The sequence below is a fragment of the Sebastes umbrosus genome, chromosome 1 (assembly GCF_015220745.1).
Source record: "Sebastes umbrosus isolate fSebUmb1 chromosome 1, fSebUmb1.pri, whole genome shotgun sequence".
NCBI classification, from domain to species: Eukaryota; Metazoa; Chordata; class Actinopteri; order Perciformes; family Sebastidae; genus Sebastes; species Sebastes umbrosus.
This window is the reverse complement of record NC_051269.1, coordinates 21,872,009-21,887,023: the sequence shown is the minus strand read 5'-3', so window position 1 is coordinate 21,887,023 and position 15,015 is coordinate 21,872,009. Positions and strand designations below refer to the sequence as shown.

The 15,015-nt window shown below is 43.3% G+C and overlaps 1 protein-coding gene across 1 annotated transcript; it reads right to left on the bottom strand.

Moving 5' to 3' along the window:
* Positions 1 to 755: 755 nt before the first annotated feature.
* Positions 756 to 15,009, bottom strand: ccdc66 (coiled-coil domain containing 66). Its single transcript, XM_037764570.1, is given in 24 exon segments — positions 756 to 3,124; positions 3,315 to 3,442; positions 3,835 to 4,016; positions 4,422 to 4,474; positions 4,675 to 4,891; positions 5,443 to 5,710; positions 6,021 to 6,098; positions 6,188 to 6,260; positions 6,415 to 6,573; positions 6,661 to 6,697; positions 6,699 to 6,743; positions 7,163 to 7,404; positions 7,713 to 7,745; positions 7,747 to 7,815; positions 7,817 to 7,849; positions 8,094 to 8,186; positions 8,659 to 8,723; positions 9,377 to 9,471; positions 10,945 to 11,165; positions 11,167 to 11,256; positions 11,347 to 11,599; positions 11,748 to 11,770; positions 12,356 to 12,418; positions 14,937 to 15,009. Coding segments are annotated over 23 exon segments (2,562 nt in total). The 5' UTR covers positions 12,359 to 12,418; positions 14,937 to 15,009; the 3' UTR covers positions 756 to 3,022.
* Between the last annotated feature and the right edge of the window lie 6 nt (positions 15,010 to 15,015).

Genomic DNA, 15,015 nt, shown 5'->3' with positions numbered 1-15,015 from the left:
TTTGTTCGAGGAGGAACAGGAGGAGCGCTGCCAGAGTCCTACAAAATGACCTCCAGCAGGCTACTGGTGTGCATGTTTCTGACCAAACTGTCAGAAACAGACTCCATGAGGGTGGCATGAGGGTCCGACGTCCTCTAGTGGGAACTGTGCTCACAGCCCAGCACTGTGCAGCTCCATTGGCATTCGCCAGAGAACACCAGAATTGGCAGGTCCGCCATTGGCACCTTGTGCTCTTACCAGGGCCCACTGCTGGTGCAGTGGGCCCTGGGTTCCTACTGGTGCAGGACAATGCCCGGCCACATGTGGCCGGAGTGTGTAGGCAGTTCCTGGATGATGCCATTGACTAGCCCTCAAGTACCGCCACAGCCTGTCCAGGAGCTCACTGATGCCCTGATCAAGGTCTGGGAGGAGATCCCCCAGGACACCATCCGTCGACTCATCAGGAGCATGCCCTGACAATGGGAGTGCTTATAGGCACGTGGGGGTCATACACACTACTGAGTCACATTATAAGTTGCCGTGATGAAATTCACGCAAGTTGGATCAGCCTGTGATTTAAAATTTTTACTTTGATTTTCGGTGTGATTTTTTAATCCAGCCCTCGATGGGTTGATGATTTTGATGTCCATTGGCCGTTGTTACGTCATTTTGTTCTCAACAAATTATACAATGTATATCAGTCAAGATTTTCAACTTGAATAATTCCTTCATCAAATTCTGATGTGTGATTTACGTGTTAATGTAAAAGTTCCCAGTACACTTTACATTATTTATTACATTTGCAATTAATCAAAAATACAATAAAACCAGAACAATCCCACAACACAGAAGCATAAAGACAAATAGAGCTCCTCGGCCAGCAGGAAGCTGAAGAAACAAAAAAATTATCCATCCTTCATTCATGATTTAAATAAGTGCTGTGCTCCTCTGCAGGAAGGATGCTCCAAAGAACAGGTCAAACTCAATACCTGTTTGGTATAGTGTCATTCTTTTGGAAAGTGCATTAAAACAAACAGCATTTTTAAATACAATCTTCACATTAAATGTTACTAAAACCCACATAAATTCAGTTCGTGACACAACATGTTTGTCTTATGAATGAACAAAACCATGAGCGGCGTTTTAGTTTCAGAGGAGCATTGGTGGTATCAAGGTGTTGATGTGAGGTAGAACTCACTACAAATACTGAGGTGTTTGTAGTGAAAGTTAAAAGCTCCGTCAAGTTCTCATGTTGAACCAGCAACTCACATTTTCACTTAAATATTTCAATATTTAAAAAGAAATTCAGACATGTTTCTAGATTTTAACATCAGGTGTGGTGTAATACATACAGTCAGTGCAAAGGCTGTATGTGAATACAGCTCGCCACCGGGTGATGTTATGAACCCAGACACGACAACGTTTGGTTTTCCGACATATCTGGGACTTCCACAACTTGTACAAAGCAGCAACAGTGGTTATTTCTTCCATGGTTGATGGTGGAAATGGCGGAAAGAAAGGTTGTTGGTATCTATGGAGACAAGCCTATTCTCAACTCTGTCACAGCTAACGCAAGTGACGCGAATGAACACAAATGATCCCGGCGGTCCAACTCACGTGAGTAAAGCGTGGTGAAAATTTGCTTTGCTCTTGATGCAACATAAGGATGTCACTTAAAAAAAAGAAGAAAATCAAGTTCAAACTAATTCAAACCAACATGAGATTCATTCTCTGTTCTTTTGCAGTGACTCTCTACAGCTAATGTGTGTATTGATGGTGCATTGGCTGTTTGTGGTAAATAAACACGGACCGCAACATTTGCGCACACAACACACTTTGTGCTCAGTCTGAAGATGCAGTTTTCACCACTGAAAATACCAGAATTGCAAAGTGCATTCTAAGATTTGGGAAATAGTCTTGTGTTGCTGGATTTACTGAGCTGCTGCCAGGAAAAAGAAAACAATCACTTCTGCCTCCTGATATCCATGACAGGAGGGACATACCGCCCCAAATCAGGAGCCCTGACACGACAAGCCGACGGTCGGCCGTTGGACAGTTTGGGGCCGTAGATGAGCGTCTGTCGGTCTAGGTTTTTTTTCGGTGTGTCCCGCACCATTGGCTCTAGTCTGCCTGTGTTGGAGGTTTTTCGGGCGATTCAGCTTCTTGGAGCGGCAGAGCTCGTTGGTGGGAGAAATCACTGTGATTGGCTGTTCAGCTTAAACGAATCAGTGCGCGAGAAGAGAAACGGAAGTGACGAAAGCAGGCCAACGAGTAAAGTCAAGACGACACACACAGAAGGCTCTTCTCATTTTTTAAGTTTTTCGTGAAAATGGTTGACAAACGCTACTTTGTTTCATGTACCTTGTATATCCGCAGTCCTGGGTCTTCTGGTTTCCCTTTTTGAATGATGAATACAGACTACCGCCGCCTGCTGGCAAAGAACATATATTGCCAAGAAGTGAAAGTCAATTGCTCGTTCCATTGAAACATCCGCGCACAGCAGCAAAGCTACGCCATTTGGACAGAAAGCGACGCCAGTAAAATGTCCGCCTAAAAAGAACTCAATTGTTTTCTATTCTATTGTCATATTCTACTGAAATGGTCTGTGTTGAATAACACAGTGACAGACTGTGCTTCTGTACTCTTTGCTGCTGGTGTGGAGAGTTATTTCCTCTCACGCAGGCGCAGAAGGTGCTAACTGGCCGTCGGCTGTAGTCTTTGCGTTGTGTTCAAATGCAACTTGACAAAGTTGACGTGAGGCAACGCAACAGTCTGTCTTCATCGCCACTAGTTCTCTGAGGTCGGCTTTGTGTGTCTGGGCCTTATCTGTCAAATTCACTCTGATACGATCAGCTTTACTTTGAAAACTCCCAAAAATCTAAGTAAACTCCACGTTGCCGTACATTGAACATCCAGTCTCCAAGTGTTGGACGACTGAGAGAGCTCCCATTCCCGTTCCCATGTTCTCCATGACAGCTGGTTCAAACACTGTTGTGTCGCTTCTTCACCCTGACTCAGGAACACACGGAGCAGGGGTCAGAGGTCACTTGCGGTGCGTTGCCGAGGGCGGCCGGTGTTCGTTGTCGTGGCGCTTCAGTAGAGGATTCAGATCCGTCTCCAACTCTCTCTGCTTCTGTAATAAGCCCTGAAAAACACACACAGACACTGTTTTTTACATCTCTACTTGTGTTTACATGCACATCCTGTTTATGATCTGGTTTAAGGAAAATAGTTGTATAATGTCTTCTGTGGCTCTGGAGGAGCTTTGTCAAGTCTTGAGATAAATAGCCCTGATGATGTCACACAGTGATGTCATCATTGTCTGTGTGTGTTACCTGCCGTAGCTGGGCCAGACCTCTCAGGATCTCCTGCTGTCGGTGAGTTTGAGTGTTACGAAGCAGTTCAGGGGGGAGGAGTCGATGTGAGGGAGCAGGAGGAGACGCTGAGCTCTGCGGAGGAGCTTCTGACAAGGAGAAAGTAGAGTTTACTTACGGTATATACACGTCTGACTATTGCAAGTTCTGGAAGAGGAATCCCTCCTCTGTTGCAGCGTCTACCTTTTTTTCCATGTAAAAGGTTCACTGTAATTCAGGAACATTTTCTGTCGATCGACTAATCAATTAATCAACTAATTGTTTCAGCTCTGTATGACTGTATATGCGTCCAGTTTTGACTTCACGACACAGACCACTTTTGCCTTTATTTGCAGTGGTAGAAAACGTAGATCAGGACAAAGGAAAAAAACTTCATTACAATTAACAATCCTTTAAAAAAAGTTTTACTAAAGTATTATCAGTGAAATGTATCGCTCCCGTCAGAGAATTTAATCATTCTGTCTGTGAGTGTTTCTCTAACCTGTGTGTGTGTGTGGTGGGGGGGTGTCAGCAGGCTCCAGTGGATCCAGGTTGAAGACTTCATGAGTCCGGACATAAGGAATGAACTCCTGGACCAGAGGAGGAGGTGGAGCTATGGAGGAGGGTGGTGCCTGCTGACTCTGAATTCTGTCTCGGACAGCAGGGACGGGAGGAGAGAGCCCCCTGGAGGAGAGACAACGACACAACACAAGACATCAGAACAGAGGAGTCGGCTCACTAAACATAAAACCACTTCATCCAGATTAAAGGAGCTGCTGACTGGACAGGTTTTTGTTGTTTTTTTTATTAAAAAATGTGCTAATTCTTCATGACTTTCCACAGATCACTGCCTGCATTTACAGTTACAACTGCTCGTTCTTCCTCCTTTGTTTCACCTCTCGCTCTGCTGCATAGATTTATCTTAAATAGCTTGTTATAAAACTGCTGTGTAGGCCGACCTAATGTAACGAAAACCTGGTTCAACACAGTTAATTAACATAGAAGGATGCTTGATTATTTTCAAAATGTGTGAAGCATAATATCAAATGCTCTTTTCGGGGTCGGGGAACTGCTGTCAAAGCTGCTCACCTTTCAGTGTTGATGGCTGCTGAGATGCTGTGTCCTCTGGAAACACCCTCCACCTGGAACAATAACAGTCAGAGGAAAAACTACTCAATGTTTGTCAGGAAGTTGGTTTGCCGTAGGGAAGTAACAAAGGTTTGTGAATCAAAATTATCGACCTCAAGAAGCGTGGTTAAGTTTTAGATTAACTGAAATTAGGAGCTTTTCAGAGTTCAGTATGAAGGTCTACAGTGTGAACAGCTGTCAGGTAGTCTCCTACCTTCCTGGTGGGACTGGTTCTGGTCTGTGTGGGGTTGAAGCCGAGACGAGGCTCCTGGTGCTGATGAGGAGGAGGAGGAGGAGGGTCGGTCCTGGACAGACAGGTCCTCTCCTGCAGAGCGAGGAGCTCAGCCTGCCTCCTCTGTCGATTCTCCTGTCTGTTCCTCTGCAGAGGGGCCGGGTAACGCTCCGAGGCTGGAACGAACCGACGGCTGGGCCTGGAGGAACAGGGTACGAATACAGGGGGGTCAGAGTAAATACTGCTGGAGGAACAGGGTATGGGTACAGGGGGTTCGGAGTAAATACTGACTGGGCTGTTTTTTTTTTTTTTTAAAGTTATTTTTTTGGGGGCATTTCCATTTTTATGACAGGACAGTGGATAGAGTCTTGAAAGGGGGGAGAGAGAGAGAGAGTGGATGCGGAAAGGGCCACAGGTCGGATTCGAACCCGGGCCGCCGCGGTCAGGACCAAGCCTTAAAACATGGACGCCCGCTCTACCAACTGAGCTAACCCAGGCGCCCATGACTGGGCCTGTTTGACTTTGTGTGGTCTCGTGGACAATATAGAGGTCGAGGGAGATAATTTGAATTTCTAAATTGGTCATTTTAAGCTTTAGATGGTTGAATAAGGAACTATATTTGCTTGTAGACCTTCTATATGATAAAACACAAGCTCAGACCATTACAGGTCACATAACACTTATGAAACAATATTCAGGAGGCTCCTGTCTGTCTGTTGTATTCAGCTGTAGCTTCAATCTGTTGACTACCTCTGTGTGTTCCACTCCGGCCTCCTCTTGTCTCTCTTGCTCCTATCTGTCCTGGCAAACGCCTCATAGGGGTCTCCTCCTCCACCTCCTCCTCCTCCTCCTCCTCCTCCTCCTGCTCCACCTGCTCCTGGCAGACAGATGTTCTCCTTGCCTGTTCTCACTGCGCGGTTCCTGCTGTTTGGAGGAGCAGCAGACAGAGAAGGAGGGGGCTGGTACTGTGCAGAGACGTCAGAAGTGTGAACTCTGAGCGGTAGAGAGGGAGCTGCTTCTACATCACACCACACACACACACACACACACAGAAGATAAGCTTTGTAAGGATTTTTAAACATCCACATTAAGCCATCAAATAATACCACATCTCTCTCTGAGACACAGACTTGACATTTCAGTATGTTCAAGGAAAAAAGACGGCTTTGCAAAATGACGTTTATGCTCCACATAAAGATAAAAAACTGATGCAGAAGCAGTACCAAAGAATGTAAGTTGTAACGTAGTTGTACTAGCAGCAGGAACAGTAGTGGTGGCAATAGTACTGGTATTAGCAGGAACAGTAGTAGTAGTAATAGTTCAGTTACCTGTCTGTACAGCAGTGTCTTTGTACGGGGAGGCTGAACAATTGACCTCCTCCAAAGACTCGCCCTGCCTGGTAACTGCTGAATGCACACACAAACAGTTAGAGTGGTCAATTGTTTGGATCTATACTGCAGTAACATTGCAGTAGTACTGCAGAAGCTCTGCTTACCGCTGGGCTCCAGCGTCTCCTGATGTCCTCCAGCATCTTGGTCTGTCTTTGGCTGCTCTGCCTGGTGGCTCGACTGCACACACATACACAGAAGTCAGACACTTATACAACTGCAACAACAGCAAAACACAGCTAATTAGTTTGTGCCCTCAACAGAAAATGGTAATGTGTTTTCGGTGTGGACAAAATGACCCTGGGGAAGAATCGTGCACCGTTTGTCCCCATACCTTCTGCCTCTCCCTCTGTGTGTCCAGCTTGTGCATTCTCTCCAGCATCTCCCTCTCATGCGCCACCCTCCTCTCTTCTTCCTCCTCCTCCTTTCTCCTCCTCGCCTCCTCTCGCTCCCTCTGCTGCCGACGCTCCTCCATTTGGGCCTCGATCGCTCGCTGGGGGAGGAGACAGGAGAGACAGTCAAATATTTAGGAAGCTAAGTAACAAACCTCGCTGTGTTCCTCTCCACCTCCTCCTCCTACCTGCTGCTCCAGCTGTTTCAGCCTCCTCCTCTCTCTCTTCTATCTGGGCGGGGTCCAGCAGGGCGGTCATGGTCCTCAGATGGCTGGATGAAACACAGGAGAACAAAGAAGACTAAACATTTACTCATATACATCTGGAACGAGCCTGGTTCCAGACCTCTGATTCACTGCCCACTTCTTGTTCGGCAACTCAAATACAGTCGAGTGATGTGATGTGTCTGGTTGCAACTTGAGCCAATCAGAGCTTTGTAGGTGGGATTAGAATGGTGACGTCTGTAAATCTCAGGCTTGGAAATCCAAAGTCAGGTCCCAAGTCAAGTCCAACAAGTCCCAGGTCAAATCCAAGTCCTAAACAAGTCATTTTTGCACCCTTTACGAAAGTCAGTCCAACTAGTGACTCAAATGTCATCAACAGAGTTTGATTTTACAGACACATATCCATAAATCCGCTCATAAACTCCTCGATCCACTGTACCTCTCATCTTTCATCCCTCCTTCCTACCTGGCTATGGACGGGTATCCGATGGTGGTATCTATGCTGGCCCCCCCTACACTCTCTGCTCCACAGCTGCTCATGGCATCCCAGACCAGGGACAGGCTGGACGAGGGCTCCCACTCCCCTCGCTCAGAGCCATTTGACGGGGCTGGAGGTGGAGCTGATGGAGCTGATGGAGTTGCAGTCTGCACAGGAGGCCGTCTCTGCAGAGAGTCAAAGTGTGCGGCCCAGAGCTCGTGGTCCTCCGTCTGCAGAGACACGTTCAAAAAGTAAGTCATGAACATGCAACACAGTAAAACATTAACATGTTTCTAAGGCTGTACGAGCAGCTGTGGCTCAAGAAGAAGAGATGGGTGCCATCTTTAATCACAAGGTTGGCGTGTTGTATTCCCCTTCTCCTGTCCACATGTTGGTGTCCTTGAGCGAGACACTGAAACTATCGGTTCCTCCGTCTCTACTGTACTGTCTGGTGTCTACTGTGTCTCTACTACTCTACCTGTCTGGTGTCTACTGTGTCTGTTACTAATCTACCTGTCTGGTGTGTCCCCTACTTTACCTGGCTATGCAGCACTTTCTCTCGTCTCCTGCGTTTCACTCGTCTCCTCTTTCTGCCGGTCCAGCTCCTCCAGCCAGCGTCTCCTCTGCTCCTCTTTCCTCTCAGACATTCAGCACCTCCTCCATCGGGTGACCCTCCTAAACAGACAACACACTTCAGGATGTTGAAGGATCATGTGGTTTTAATAGCTCTATGGCAACGAGGAATACAATACATCAGACGCTAGATACACAGATAATATTTGTTAAGTAGATCCATTCATTGTTGGTTTGGGTCTTTTCATGAGATGGTTTAAGAATCAAACAAAATGAGGGAAAGCTGCACTGTGCAGATATGCTGCTCAGGTGTGACAAAGACTTTTAGTGCACAGGTCAGATTTACCCCGAGTCTGAGGCTGGATCTGATGGCCGCAGGCTGATCTCTGTGGCTGACGGAGGTCTGAACTGAGAACACACTCAATGTGTCCTCCTCAGCCTGAAACACATATATGTAACATATTATACAACACCCTCCAGAAATGTTGCACTATTATCACATACATGAAAAATGCCTCTATGAGGAAGAAAGAACATTTCTTTGTGTATGTTTTTTTGACTTCAGATAACAGGATGAAATAATTACCAACTTATATACGTTATTTTGCACAACATTGATAATACTAATCAATTTTAAGCATTTCTTACAACCAAATTTAGGGGAACACCTAATACAAATTCCATTTTTCTTTCTTTATTCTGACATTTTGTACTAAATTTGCCTGAAAACAGTGAGATGGAGCCAATATTTCAATATATAATAAAATAATATAATAAAAAATATATATATAAAAAAACAGTTTGCTGTTCTTGGGTGTAAACAAAGCTGCAGTCATCTTTTTCCCACAGTCACGAAATCAACCAACAAAGTGAAACTCTAAGAGAGACAAAAAGGTGAATATCTGCTGTACCTGGAGTCTGCCAGGAGCCGAACGCTGCTGCTGCTGCTGCTGCTGCTTCAGTGCCAGTTGCTCATCTAACAAACACACACACAAGTAAAAAGTCATTTAATAGGTCAGAATTACTTTAATAAAATGCTGCACTCAACTATAACTTTGTGTCATCAATTGTATCTAGTTGTGACTCCTTCCTCACCACAGAGAGTGGAGATATTTGTGGGGTATTATGCATTTAGAATAAGGCTTGTGTTTAGGTTGTGGTATGGATTATCTTTATGACTTTTTAGGCATGTCTTGGTGAGGGTTTGGAAACTGGGCTTCAAATCAAAGTGTCCTCAAAGTGTTTCTCTTAAAGATGCTTTTCAAACTCTGCCCAACGGATGCGGAAGATACTAAATGTAGGAATGAACATGGTCCCGCCTCCAACGCTGTATCCAGTTCTCTTTGTACTTACATGGACTACACAACCCACCAACTGTCATCAGATTCTTATTCAAATGTTGCTTGATTCTGATTGGTGCATGCAAATATATGACATCGTCTTTTTCTCACTAAGCACCACGCACTTTAAACCAGTGGGAAGGGCAGAGAGAAAAACTGATATCTCTAATGTGAAATAACCAAACCTGGTTTAACTGTGGCAGGAAATGATGAATGATTGATTTTTGTGTAGTAAAACCAAAACTGCAGTTTTAAAAAGGCTTGTTTGTGTGTGTGTGTGTGTGTATACCTAGTTCTCTCCTCCACTGAGCCTTCTTGGCGCCGATGGCCGCTCTGCTGTCTGACTGTCGCTCCTCCAGCCAGCTGAATGGACATCCAGACAACCTAAACAGCAGCAGTGACAAACCAACAGTTTTAGAAATACACATTTCTAAAAACACATCAGCACACTATGGGAGCATGATGGACCTGACCTGCACTAATAGTGTCTTGAACAGTAGAACTGAATGGGTAAATTGTGTAACTAAATATCTCCTAACCATCAAACTCTCTGAATATTTCTTGTCATTTTTGTTTGCTGAAGAGCAGGGCTGTCAAATGATTAAAATATTTAATAGCAAATTAATCGCACATTTTTTATCTGTTCAAAATGTATCTTAAAGGGAGACGTGACAAGTATTGAATACTCTTATCAACACGGGAGTGGACAAATATGCTGCTCTATGCAAATGTATGTATATATTAATTATTGGAAGTCAATTAACAACACAAAACAATGACAAATATTGTCCAGAAACCCTCACAGGTACTGCATTTAGCATAAAAAAATATGCCCAACAGGCAACAACAGCTGTCAGGGTGTCAGTTTGCTGACTTGACTATGACTTGCCCCAAACTGCATGTGATTATCATAAAGTGTGCATGTCTGTAAAGGGGAGACTTGTGGGTACCCATAGAACTCATTTGTATATCTTGAGGTCAGAGGTCAAGGGACCCCTTTTCAAATGGCCATGCCAGTTTTTCCTCGCCAAAATTTAACGCAAGTTTGGAGCGTATTTAGCCTCCTTCTTTTCTAGTTTCATATATGATCTGGCATATCTTTACTCTAGAGAGTTTAGAGCTGTGTAGTGCAGTTGGTTCTGCTGGTTGTAGATGGCTTGATCAGATCAGTTGTAGCCCAGTAGGCAGGTGCCACCTTGTTTTGTGAATGAATGAAGTGTGCGATCAGGCTGTTTGGGAGATATGGACAAGTGTGGTGAGTAAGCTGTTTTCTGTTTGTGTTAATGTGAGCAGCTTGTACTCGGTTAGTTTGAGGGGTGTATGTTTGTGTGCCACTCGCCAGGCTGTGTGCTGGTGATTTTGTGGCACTGAGTTCTTTGAGTTGGGGATGTTTGACAGTGTGGTGATGTAACTGGTTAGAGCAGTTATCTTGGGGGCACATCCAAAGTTGCAGGTGGGTCGCCAGTTTGTGGTTGCTTTACTAGGCTTGCGTGCTTAGGTGTGTAAATACCCACCACAAGTAGCACCTGCAAACTACGGGGGAGTTTAGTTAGTTTCTGGTTAGGCTGTTATGGGCTGTTTGAGCTCAGCGTGCTGCGGGTAGGAGTTGTAACCTGGCATTGTTTACATTAGCTTGGGTAGTTTTGTGTGATTTGGGCAGGTGGAAAAAGGTGCACAAAAGCCTGTTAATGCGAGCGTCCTCACCTGTTGTCCTATTCTTGTGATCGTCCAGTTGCATCAGTTTCCGTCCTCCTCTGTCTCCTCCATCTCTCCTCCTCCTCCATTCATTGAGAAGCCAGATTTGAGTCTGTCTGATTTCCTAACAGAGAAAAAAGACATGACGTTGTACATTATATTGATAAGGAGGGAAGCGATGATACGTCTGTAGCCACGGTCATTGTTATATTACCATCACTACCACTACCCTGGGTCCTGTGGTCGTCTGCTGGGTGTTGGCCGTTGGTCTGGACCGTGTGGAGGATCTGCTGTAGCTGCTCACTGGTCAGACACACCACGCTGTCCTTCGGTCCTGCATCCCCACTGGCCAGCGTGTCTTTTAGTCCACCCTTTCCACCGGCCTCGTGTCCCTCTATTCTGAGGCTGTGCTGTTTTCCCATTGGCTCTCAATGGATCCAACAGTAGTGATTTGTTGTGTCTGTCTGACTTCACCTTTTACACACAACCACCACAGAGAGGGAGAGCAGATAAATATGCTGTCAGGAGAGTGAAGCAGAGAATGTGACACAGCATGACACCTACCTTGGCCACAACTTTGACGTTGCCCTCTTGTGATGCTCATGTGTCTTGGTGATGTCAGAGGTGGTGTCTCCCCCCGGTGGTGTTGGTGTTGGAAGTGAAGGAGGCGGCTGCTCCTCCTGCCTTGCTCTTGGTTGCTCTGTGCCTCCCCGCCTGCTGCCGGGCCTGGACGCTCCTCTCCCTGCAAATCCTCCCACACAGGGACGGCTGCCTGGAGCTCAGGATGTTTAGCCGCTCTAGGCCTGAGGGACAGCTGCTGGATCAAGTTAAATTAAATCAGACCAGGAAAGCTTAGTTTTTTTATCAGCAATATCGTCAATTATAAACATGAACCTGCAATATGTGGCCAAAGTATGTCAACATCCCGGGGCTTTTATGTGTAAGGCTGTAAGGATGATTCCTACCTTTGCTGGATTCTTCTTAACACCTGCAAAACAAAATATAATACAGTTGGAGTAGGCAGATTGGAGCAAATATGATTAAAAAAAGTTATTTTTATAAAACGTTCACTATATCCTGACAGTAGTGCATGAGACAGGTAATCTGAAAAAAAATCATGTGCCTCTGTGTCCTCCGGTGCTCCTAATGGCCTCTGCAAGATTTCACAGACCAGAAGGAAAACAACCTATTACCAGTAACAGAATATATATTAATATTTGAATCAGCACTGCCTAGTTTGACCATTCGATCGGAGTTGAATGAACAGCCAATAGGAACGCTCTCTCTCTGAAATGACCGGTGATTGGTCAAAGTCTCCACGTCACAGGCTAGATTTTTTAAAGCCTGAAACAGAGCCATGAGGAGGTGAAGAAGTCTAGTTTTCTCTCAGAACACTTGAATTACAATATGCTGACAGGTTGTTAAAATTGTCAACTATTAATTTTCTGTTATTTACCTAACTGATCAACTTATCATTTATGCAATAGTAATGACCGAATAAAAGCCAAATAAAGTCGAGAGAATTGTTGGAAAAGAGAGACAAAACAAAATATGAAAGCAGAAAGGTCCTCACCATGACTGAGTAACAATCAAACTTGGGTTTTCCAATTTCAAGTTCAAACAAGCAGGGGCGTCCTGTTCGCAAAAAAGAAAAAATACAATAACATAAAAGTAGTTAGCAGCAGACTGACATTTTATGGTATGTAAATTACAAGCTCTGTACTGTTTTCAACTGTCTTGTGTTATATTTTAATGCTGTCTTGCTGGTAAATATTTTCCTCTTGTGGAGACTGATGAACTAAACTGAACAGACAGGTCTGTGAGTTAGTGCTGGACCCAGCAGTAAGAGTGTCCTGTAACTGACCTGTTCGACTTCATCAGATAGTGACAAAAACGCTGTAAATTAATAAATATTCCTGCAATAAGCAAGACGGTGTGTGGGAGTTTTGTTATTTTTATTCAAATTGTACTTTCCTTCGAAGCACCTATCCAACCAAACTTTCTCATTCAAAAATCTGATTTTTTTCTGAAAAATCACACAATCATCTTTTGTGTGTGGTTCTCAGTCATTTGGGTGAAAGATACATACTTGGCTACCTTTGGCCTTAATAGAGTTTGTAGACTTTGTCTTGTGACATTGAGATATTGAGACAGAACAGTACACACTGTATCACGTTGCAAGGTAATAACATTACATAGTGCCAAACGGTGCAGCACAGCAAAACCCACACAATGGGTAAACACACTGTCTCTGCCTCACTGGCTGCTGGCTCACACTCATTCAATACTGCCTAACTGCTGCACAAAGTATAATTACTTTCTACTGTCCATACTGTATATAGTGACCTATAGAGTATTCATATTTATACCACTGTCTAATACTGTACATATCTATCTATAGTGTATACACTGTATTCGTATCATACATCCAGCTGTTTATTCTGTATTTAATATAACTATATATTTTATACTTATACCTGCACTGCATACTGTAAATGCTGCACATGTTCATACTGTTCATTCTGTATATGTCTTACACACTCTTCACAGTGCTTGTGACTGCTTGACATGACAGGAAGATGATATAGGGTACCCACAGCAATGACATCTTTGATTCCATCTGTATCTCACTAAATAAATGGCTTATTAAATAGTGGTGACTGCTGCTGCTTTATGATGTCTTATGCATTCATTGTTAATACTTTGGCACTCACCCAACAGTTTGGCCCACCTATTTATTGTCTTTATCTCATGTATTCTAACTATAGCTGAAGAAGTTTTTGCTGAAGTGTATGCATGTCTGTGATAAGCAAAAACAAATTTCCACATGACTGGACAATAAAGAGGTCTATTCTATTATGTCTGTTTGTATTTTTACTTGAAAGGAAACATTTAACTTGACTCAGGGTTCCTTGTAAGTGTCTTTCTTGTTTGCAGGAACAGAAGCTCCTTGTTGTTGTTTGACTGATTTCTGCCTTCATCTCTGTGACAACAGCAAAATAAGTTCTGTATTACTTTAATTATTTTGCAGGTATATATTTGCACAAATATTTCCACACAATTAGTGTATATTGATATACTATATAACATATAGAGTAATGTACAGTGATATATATATATATATATATATATATTATGCAAAACTATACAGTTTGTGATTTTGTTTAATGTCTTATTTCATTTATTGATTTAATTTGGAAAATGAATAAATGAATAATCTAACTCTCCTGTTTCCCACCTCTTTAGCACCTCTTTCACCCGCTTTAAATGCAGGACTTGTTCTTTAACAGACTCCACAACCAGCACTGCTCCCAGTAGACCACTTACACTTACACACTAAAAACTGACAATAACTGCACTAAACTGATAATGACTGTGCAATATCATTATCATTATTACTACTCAGGTGTAATTCATACTGTGCAATATTTCAGGTGGAATTTAATTTCATTCTCACTGTGCAATATCATTTTCCACTTGTGCAATTTTGTTAATAGTCTATTTATTGTCAATACTATATATACTGCTCCTATTTTATACTTCCTTCTATTTAAATGGTTCGTATTTTGTTACACTTGTTTAGCTCTTTTTACTGTGTTAGCTGATGCATCTTGTTTTTTGCACTATCCCCCTTGCTGCTGTACACTGCAGATTCCCCACTGCGGGGCTAATAAAGGAATATCTTATCTTATCTCTTATATATATATCACATTGACAGTCATTTATAATTTTTCACACGTTTATATATGTTGTATTTATTTACTTGTATTTATATAATGTTTATTACAAACACTAATGTAGCTACATACACTAAAGACTTCATATTTATATTACTTTAGTAATTTTTGGAGGTATATATTTGCATAAATATTTTCACACAATTAGTGTATATTGAATAAACTATAAATATATTGAAATGTCAGTGATATATATAATGACAATAACTGAAGTTCTGTGGGTTAAAGGCTGAAGCACAGCATATTATCTGCACTAATGTTGCGGTGTCTGCTTGTTGTTTTGTTCACAGTTTGGTCTGAAGCTGTAGCTTCATAAACAACAATCCCACTGCGACACATTCAGGCAGCACGTTAGCCTGGTTAGCCTCGTTAGCCTGGTTAGCTGCTAGCTGCTGCTAATATGAGAAACAGACTCACCCGAGATTCATGCCGGCAGAAGATATCTACCGAGATAGCAGCACGGTTACCAACAACCTTATGAAGACGAGACGGAAAC